Genomic DNA, 9,507 nt, shown 5'->3' with positions numbered 1-9,507 from the left:
CTCCCACTGTAGTGTATCATGGAAAAAAGGGATCTCTCTCTCTCTCTCTCTCACACACACACACACACACACACACACACACACACAGAGAGAGAGAAAGTGAAGGGATGGAAAAAGATATTCCATGCAAAAGGAAACAAAAAGAAAGCTGGAGTAGCAATATTCATACCAGCTAGAGTAGCAATACTCATACCAGACAGAATAGAGTTTAAAACAAAGACTGTAACAAAAAAACAAAGAAGGGCATTACATAAAGATAAAGGTATCAAAGAAAAAAAAAGGAAAAGAAAAAAGAAAACATAACAGTCACCTATTTATGCTAGAAGGAGAAAGGGATTAAGCAGTACTAGCTTGCCCGGGACATATGTACTTTTTGGAGGGAGACACAGCCTCCTGATGGTGCCCTGAAGGAACAGTTAAAAATAGTGGAGGTGGAGAAGGAAAGCAATGCCATTAAGACAACAAAACCAGTGCAGACAGCAGAAACTGTTAATGGAGATGAATGGAAGAAGAAAAATGGGAATGGGGTGGAGAAACTGCTGGAATGGAAGGAATTAAGAAAAGTAGAGGGAGGGAATTCCCTGGTGGTTCAGTAGTTAGGACTCAGCGCTTTCACTGCTGTGGGCCTGGGTTCAATCCCTGGTTGGGGAACTAAGATCCTGCAAAAGCGGCACAGAGCAGCCAAAAAAAAAAGGGAAAGCAGAGGGAACTGAGGTAGAGGAAAGAGATCTCTGACCTACAGCAAAGAGCTGGGTAAGTAGCTCTCATGCCACACAGCGTCCAGAGGGCTGGGAGATGCTGTCCACAGAAGTGGATCTCAAGGCCCTGTAAAGGCAAGAAACTGTCCAAATGCTTTAGAGTATTCTGTAATCTTTAAAGAGATGTGCTCTAGAGCAAGTCTGACTGGGGAAAAAACGGTTTGTAACACTGCCAGTTGTGAGGGGTTCATAAAAGGACCGCAATTTCAAAACCTATGTGCTGTCCCCTGGGAGAGAGTTACCCACGAAAGGACAAAAGACATGGCTAGTCAAGACCCTTCTAGGACTGGAGATGGCAACTGGCGGGCAAGGGGGACCCACACTCTCACTGGTGGCACGACAACAGGGAAGCCATTTTTGCCTTTTCAAGCACCAAAGATATGACAAGTGAAACTTCTAGCTTAGTGTTTCTTGAGTTATTTTGACCATGACTCACTCAGTACACACATGCTTCCACACAAAAACATATACACTCGTACAAAACTGAAACAGAAACAAAAGTTTTGCAGAATGATACCCTTAATAAGAATGATGAACATATGACAGATTTTATACAACTTTGGTCTATTTTATTTAAGCCTAGCACAGTCTAGTCTAATTTTTAAATGCTGAGCACAACTCATTGAGGAATTGCAACCCAGAATTTTTAAAACACAGTTCAAGATTCTCAAGAACAGTGGTCCTCAACGTGTGGTTCCAGGACCATCATTATCTAGGAGCTTGTTAGAAATTCAGATTCTCAGGCCCTACCCCAATCTGCCAAATTAGACTCTCTGGAGGTGGTGTCCAGCAGTCTGTGTTTTAACAAGCCCTGCAACTGATTCTGATGCACACTAGGGTTTGAAACCCAGTGATCTAGAAACTGAAAGAGGCAGTTGGAGGTTGTTTTTTAATGGTTTTAGGCTGCACTGTCTGATTAGGTGGTCACTAGCCACATGTGGCTATCTAAATTTAAATTAATTAAAATGGAACAAAATTAAAAATTCAGTTCCTCAGCTGCATTAGCCATATTTCAGGTGCTCATGTGGCTAATGGCTACCGTATTGGAGAGTGCAGATACGTAACACTTCCATCACTGTAGAAAGCTTTACTGGACAATGCTGGTTTAAAGCTGTTGGAAGGCTAACTAAACAATGTGTAGCTGTGGCAAAGGGAGACACTGACAATTGCAGGTGGGTCCCTGGGAAAGGGTTTCATCAAGGTGACCTGAAGTGCTGGAGTCAACCTAAAGGTACCGATGAAAACAGAGTGTGGGTGAATAATAAAGGGGCATTTGGTTTACAGAGGTTCTGAATAGCATTAGCGATTGAGAGAGTATAAGAACAGGGCCAATTGAATGAGAAAGGCTATACACCAAATATCTGGATGGTTCTTTACATTTACTTCAATTCAATATCTTTCAAAAAAGGAAACCACTCATTCCCAATCATGCTTTTTGCAAACCAACCAATACTTCACATTAATAGAATGAATGAAGAGAATCGTATGATCATCTCAATAGATATAGAAAAAGCATTTCGCAAAATTCAACATCCATACACGATAAAAACTCTTAACAAATTAGGCATAGAAGGAACATATCTCAACATAATAAATGCCATAAATGACATGCCCACAGCTAACATCATATTCAAGGGTGAAACGTTGAAAGCTTTTCCTCTAAGATCAGGAACAAGACAAGGTGCCCACTCTCACAACTCCTATTCAATACGATACTGGAAATCCTAGCTAGAGAAAACAGGCAAGAAAAAGAAATAAAAGGTACCAGAAATGGAAAGGAAGAAATAAAATTGTCTCTATTTGCAGATAACATGATTTTATATATAGAAAATTCTAAAGACTCAACAAAAAACTGTTAGATCTAATCAATGAATTCAGTAAAGTTGCAGGATATAAAATTAACATACAAAAATCTGAATAATTTCTATACACTAACAATGAGTTTTCTGAGAAATAAAGAAATTGATCCCATTTACAACAGCACCAAAAACAATAAAATACTTAGGAACAAATTTAACCAAGGGGGTGAAAGACATCTACTCGGAAAACTACAAGATATTGAGGGAAAAAAATAATCAAAGAAGACACAAATAAATGGAAAGATATCCCGTGTTCATGAACTGGAAGAACTAATATTGTTAAAATGTCAATACTACCAAAAGTCATCTATAGACTCAATGCAATCCCTATCAAGATGCCAATAGCATTTTTTACAGAAGTAGAAAAAACACTCCCCAAAATAAACAGGCTTTCTTCCAAAAGCTAATTTATAACTTAGTGTTCAGGAATTCATAAACATTCTGTTCTCCTGTACAGTTTCACACACACCCATATAAAATATTCTTACAGAAACAAGTTCTTACTATATTCTGTTTATATTCTTAAGTTGACCAACAGAAACCTATTTTCACTACAAAAGGTTTGAAATCCTTTAGTTTTACAAAGAAAAATGACAGAAAATGAAATGTTTGGACTCGTCTTTTCCAGTTTGGGTCTGAAGCTCCAGCAAGGGAACCTTTTTCATGTTAAATCATTAAAAGACCGAAGGAGGCAAAGATGAAGAGGAACATGGTAGGTTCTCCTGCTTACCTGTGCAGACACCTCTCACCTCTCTCCTGATGGGTGTCCAGGGATCCAGGCCCCCTGGTGCTTCCCCTTGCTCCAGCTGGAGTATCAGATCTGGTTTGGGGAACGGAAATGCTGCTGAAGGAGAAAGAAAAGGAACAGGAAGCTGAGGAGAGTCTTCTCTGACCCCTCTCAGCCCACCCTCTGCTTTGCCAGGTGGAAAAAGAAGTGATGTCCTAGGAGATGAAGTGAGGCCAGTGTGGAGAGACTCTGGGGTGTAAGGAGAGCTCAAATTGTTTTGCTCAGGAGGAAGTTTATTCTGGCTCTGAGAACAAAGAAAGTTCCCACTATCATTGGAAGTGTGTATGGGGGGCCCCAGGAGACTCTCACACAGAGGAGATGGGGCCAGAGTCTCCTCCAGGGAATTGAAAGAGTGAAGGAGCAAACATAGAACCTTCTCAGTGCTCTGTGCCCAGAACAAAGCCCCTCCCAGGAGAGTTCCCACAGCGAATGAGGGGAAGTCTTTTTTTGGCCACACCTTGCAGCTTGTGGGAATCTTAGTTCCCCGATCAGAGGCTGAACCCGTGCCCTCGGCAGTAAAAGCGCAGAGTCCTAACCACTGGACCACCAGGGAATTCCCGAGAAGTCTCGTTTAAAACCAAAGTGGCAACTTCCCTGGTCGTTCAGTAGCTAAGACTCCACGCTCCCAATGCAGGGGGCCCGGGTTCAGTCCCTGCTCAGGGAACTATATCCCACATGCTGCAACTAAGAGTTCACATGCTACAACTAAAGATTTCACATGCAACTAAAGATCACGCATGCTGCAACTAAAGATCCTGCATGCCACAACTGAAGATATCGCAGGCCACAACTAAGACCTGGCACAGACAAAGAAATAATAATTAAAAAAAAAAACAAAACAAAGTAAACCCAGATCTTTCTCCAGCAGCTACTCCTACAACTGGGGATTGGGGAGCTCAGCTCATGGAGCATCAATCCTGGTAGTATTTAGAGATCCCAGATCCATTAAGGAGGAAACCAGGAGCCCACAATGGCAAAAGCTGAGTTTTAGGAAGGAAGGAGGACTCACCCAAGGAAGTTACATTTGCATAATTCTCCAGCATCACCTTCCTATACAGGGTCCTCTGCGCAGAGTCCAGGCTGGCCCATTGGTTCTGGGTGAAGTACACGGCCACGTCCTCAAAGCTCACTGATTCCTGAAACAACAGGTTCCTGCTCAAGCCCTGGATGGGGCAGGGAAGGGAGGAATCTCCTGGAGTCCATGGCTCTGAGCCCCAGGGAGGGTGTGTACTGGAAAGAAGAGCCACACAGCACCCGTCAGGCATAGCCCTCAGCCAGCATCCCCATTTTCAATGTGCTTGCCTCTGGGGCCCCACTACTGTCATCCCAAGCACACAGTGCAGCACCTACTGCTGTCTGCCTGGTGATCACAGCAACCCTGGGTCTGGTTCCATGGGCTGGGTCCATCTTTCTGGCATGTTTTCTAAAATGACCACAGCAGGTATCTTTTGCCCAGGCTCCACCCATCCTGAAGCCCCCATCAGGGCCTCCCGCTCAGCTCCTCTCTGGACGGCCCCCTCCATATCTTTTAGTATAGACAGAGGGGCGATTCTTCCTCTTCCCAACATCTTGCCTTATCAGGAAGCTGTTTGTCCTATGAAGGCAATGTCACCTCCTCCTTTCCTAACACATCTGACTCCAGGGACAGAAAGGCAGTCTCCATTCTTCAACATGGACCTGTCCCTGATCACCTAAGCTCTGTCTGACCTGCCAACACTGTCCTCTTCACCAGGTGTGTCTCTTCCTGCCTCCCACTGGGGCCGTTTCCACCCTCCCAAGGGAGAAGCAAAGTCATAGCTTGTTTAGGCCGTTGTGCCTTGTCCCGTGTCAGTTTCTTTCACATCAATTAGCTCAATCCTTAGAACACATCTGTGAAGTAAGAATTATTATTCCCATTTCTAGATGATGGGGGTCAGTGATAGTAAGCACTTTCAAATAGACAAAAGTAAGTCCTCTTTATCTGAGTATTTATTACAAGGTTGAATAAGGAAGCAAAAATTTCAAAATGAACTGACCACTTACATAAATTAGTCCTACTATAATATCTCTCCCTGAATCACACTGTCCCCTATCCCAGTCTGTCATGTCAACAACCATCTCTTTGTGCTTAGTCCCTTATGGGTGGAAGAAATAACCGAAGAAGTATCGGAGGGTTGTAGCCATCATTGTAAAGATTGGTTCAGACAAGAACCATCGCTGGATGCTAAATCTAGGTGGAAATTTTGATGAGGAGCAGGATATGTGCATGCTCTTAAATGTTTCCCAACAGATTTATCAGTTGCAAGGGGAAAATAATAACTATACAGTGAAGAAATTAGATAACACCTTGACCAGGAAATCTAAACATGGCTAGTGTAACTGATGAACTGGATTTCTAATTTTAATTTTAATAGGCACCTGTAGCTAGTGGCTCCCTTACTGAACAGTGGAGAGAACAGACACTTTGCTGATCCTGAATGTAATATTCTGTCTTTACTTCCTTGAGAGTCAACAGCTGAGACCATGGTCCTGACCTTCTTCCTTCACATTATGGCTTCCACCTTCCTCTCCTCTCTAATTATCGATGCGTCCTTTGTTCTTTGTTCTCTGCAACATTCAGCTTCTCAACATCCGGCTCCATCTCTCATCACTCTGCTTTGGTCCTTTGCTAGTACTTCCTCCTTCTCCGTTACTAAATCAACAGCGTTGTAGATTCCTCTATGTGGGAAGCAGATAACAGAGCAGCACAGCATAATGGCTAACAGCACAGACTTTAGAGCTGTGGTTCTCAACGGGGGGTGGGGCGGGGGGAGATATTGTGCTCAACAGGTAATATGTGGCAATGCCTGGAGATGGTTTTAGTTGTCACAACTGTCGGGTGGTGGTGATGCTACTGGCACCTAGTGGGTAAAGGCCAGGGACGGATGTTACTGTGGGGGACACAGGAGGGTCCCCCACAGCAAAGGGTTACCTGGCCCAAAATGTCAACAGTGCTGAGGTTGACAAATCCTGCTCTAGAGCCAGACTCCCTAGGTTCAAATCCCATCCCTATAGCCATTAGCTGTATGAACTTGGATGAGACACTTAACTTTCTGTGCCTCAGTTTCTTCATTTGGAAAACTGGGATAACAGCAGTACCTAGATTATGGGGCTCTTGTAAGGACGGAATGAATTAATATGTGTAAAGCAAACATCACCTGGCACATGATGTTATATAAATCTCAGCACTTATTACAACCACAGATGAGATTAGGGGAACTTCCTAAAAGATTCCAAATAACAAATGTTTCTCATAGAGACTGGAACAAAGGCTGACAGTTATATCTATCTGTATATCTATCTATCTGTCTCACTTCTGAGAGGTCCTAAAAGAGAGCAACTCAGCTGAGAGGTTTGAGTTTTTAGCATCTCTTCTAGCTGGAATGCACATGACAGCTGGAAATCAAGCAGCCACCTTGGATCATGAAGTAACCTTTGGCATGAGAGCCAGTGCTAGGACAGTGTAGCAGAAAGACAGAAAGAACGTGGAGGACTTCCCTGGTGGCGCAGTGGTTAAGAATCCACTTGCCAATGCAGGGGACACGGGTTTGAGCCCTGGTCTGGGAAGATCCCACCTGCAGCAGAGCAACTAAGCCCATGCACCACAACTACTGAGCCTGCGCTCTAGAGCCTGCGAGCCACAACTATTGAGACTACGTGCCACACCTACTGAAGCCCGCTTGCCTAGAGCCCATGCTCCGCAACAAGAGAAGCCACCTCAATGAGAAGCCCGCGCACCACCATGAAGAGTAGTCCCAGCTCGCTGCAACTAGAGAAAGCCCGCACGCAGCAATGAAGACCCAACACAACCAAAAATAAACAATTAATTTTAAAAATGAAAGTAATTTATTAAAAAAAGAAAGGACCTGGATGTGTGATGACAGTGGAGCTGCCACACTAGCCCTAGGCTGCCTCTCCCAGACTTCTTTGCTGTGAGAGAGAAGCTTCTATCTTGTTTAAGTCACTGTCGCTTGGGGTTCTCTTAGTGGAACATAATCCCCCATGACTACTATAGTCCAGGCAAAGCACTTGGAGAGAACAGACTGTCCCCAAAGAAGTTTAAACATTTCCTGACACAGAACTAATGTTGGCTTAAGTGCTGAAACAGAAGTGGATGGTCCAGTGTCCAGAAAAATGAACCAAGTACACATTGCTCTTAAGTTTCTGGGATGGACCTTTCTCATTATGTGATACATCCGTTACATGATATACCCAGCTTTCTCATTACATGATGTAGGACTCTGGAGAAAAATTTACTGAAATTGTCCTGTACCACTAAGAAAACTCTGGAAGGAAAACTTCCTCCAATGCTGCATGAATTTGTGCCAACAATGGATACAGCCTCTTACACAGGTTAAGCTGCAGTCTTTGAAATGGGCTAGAGGCACTGGCTTCAGCTCCAAACTCAGCATTCCTCCAAGAATTCACCTCCTTCATCAATCCACACCCTCCAATGCTCCCTGTTTGGGCTTCATTGTACCCTGACTCTGTGGTCTGCAGAGTAAACTCCTCCTGTGGGCGTGCCTGTTTAATCTTAGGAGGCAGCCTTCCTCTGTGCATTGTCACGCAGACTAGCACTCCCCAAATTTTAACTTGCCCATTAATTCCCCAGATGTTGTACAAATGTAGCTTCTGATTCAGGAGATCTGAGATTCTGCCTTTCTAATGAGCCCCCTAGTGAGACCAAAGCTGCTCATCTGTGTACCGTACTTGCAGTTTGCATTGACGTAGATTCTCAAGTTTCTAGGAGAATTTCTTGGCTGGTGCTCCCCTCTTTCCCAACCTGATCCTCCGAAGTTTATCGTACTTTCCCTCATCAACTCCCCTAACACGCTCCTTTGCCATACTCTTTGATGGATGCAAAGCTAAGCACAGGACTGTCCAAGGCAGGCTACGGGTCCTGTAAAGCGCTTTCATATCTGTTTTGAATACGCAAAGCTGGAAGAAAGCTCAGCTCACCTGGGACCATGTCTGGAGCATGGCTGATGACCCCTGGCTTCGCGCGGTGCCCTCTCTGTTTGGAAAAGCAAGAACCTGCAGAGCTAAGAGGAGAAAGAAACACAATGAGACTGACCCTGTCTTGTTTCCCACACTTGCCACCTCTTCCTCCCTCAGTCTCCTCGCCACTATCCTTGGAAACATACTCTTAGGACACTGTGGATGGCCTCACTGCACCCTCGCTAGGGATTCATTGTGTGCCGCAACTGCTCCTTTGTACACTCTACAAATTTGCCTGGTGAGGATGTAAATTCCTAGAAAGAATCTCTGAAGCAAGAGTCAAGGACTGCAGTGTATTCATGGCTTTTAAGAAAATCCCTGACCCACTGTGAATGCATTACTAAGTAGTCTGCACTGAATGCTTCTACTGATCATGAATGGCAGACTCTAAACAAGCTTCTGGAGAGAAAGTAGGGTAAAAAGGGTCCGTGGACCTCTGCACCGGCTGCAGAAAAAAATGCAAGGGGTGTTCTGACCCCGGGAGGAAAAGGTAAGACGCTCAACGTCCCTGTGGGCGATGCGGACCGGAGACCACATCCACATCTGAACACTCCACCCTGGGAAGCAGGCGACCCCAAACGTCACCTGACCCCACCTTGAGTACCGCGAATCAGAGGAGATCCGGCCGGCTCTTCAAGGCAGGAAGGTCTATCGCGCCTCTCCGGCAGAAGGCTGGGACCAGGCTCGTGGCGCTCCGAGGGCCCCTCCACAGCGAGTGCCAGGCCCTGACGCCCGAGCTCCGGATGCGGAGGGCTGGGCCACTGGGGAACAGGGTCGCGGAATCCCCAGCCCCTCCCTGAGTGCCGACAGCCCAGCCGAACAGAGACAAGGCGGAAGCGCTCCCGGCCGGCGCCCTGGGCGCCTCTCTAGGAAGCCGGGAGGCTGGCCCTTCTCCATGGTTCCCCCAAGCCAGACCCCAGACTACTGCTCCCGCACCGGCTCTTCCCTATGGCTGCTCACCCCAAGTTGACGATCACTTCCTCAAGGAGAGTTACCACGTTATACTTCTTGTGATGCTTCGAGTTCTGGCGCTAAGGTTTGCTAGCAGCAACTTAACCTAATGAATGTAAAGCCCCATTCTCCCGCT

At 45.4% G+C, this 9,507-nt stretch overlaps 1 protein-coding gene across 3 annotated transcripts in view; it reads right to left on the bottom strand.

The window, feature by feature from the left end:
• Positions 1-9,200, bottom strand: part of ZNF619 (zinc finger protein 619) — a 12,693-nt gene extending 3,493 nt beyond the window's left edge. The window contains exons 1-4 of one of the 3 annotated variants that reach the window (XM_028479755.2): positions 9,016-9,200; positions 8,382-8,464; positions 4,414-4,540; positions 3,348-3,461 (exon numbers count right to left, since the gene is read on the bottom strand). In XM_028479755.2, coding sequence (XP_028335556.1) covers positions 3,348-3,461; positions 4,414-4,540; positions 8,382-8,402 — 262 coding nt within the window. In that variant the 5' untranslated portion in view covers positions 8,403-8,464; positions 9,016-9,200. The remainder of the gene's footprint in view (positions 1-3,347; positions 3,462-4,413; positions 4,541-8,381; positions 8,465-9,015) is intronic. The other 2 variants (XM_028479757.2, XM_028479756.2) reach the window with 2 other exon arrangements.
• Positions 9,201-9,507: the final 307 nt, after the last annotated feature.

This window comes from Physeter macrocephalus, chromosome 18 (genome assembly GCF_002837175.3).
Source record: "Physeter macrocephalus isolate SW-GA chromosome 18, ASM283717v5, whole genome shotgun sequence".
Classification (NCBI taxonomy): domain Eukaryota; kingdom Metazoa; phylum Chordata; class Mammalia; order Artiodactyla; family Physeteridae; genus Physeter; species Physeter macrocephalus.
The sequence above is the reverse complement of the archived record's forward strand: the minus strand, read 5'-3'. Positions and strand labels throughout refer to the sequence as shown.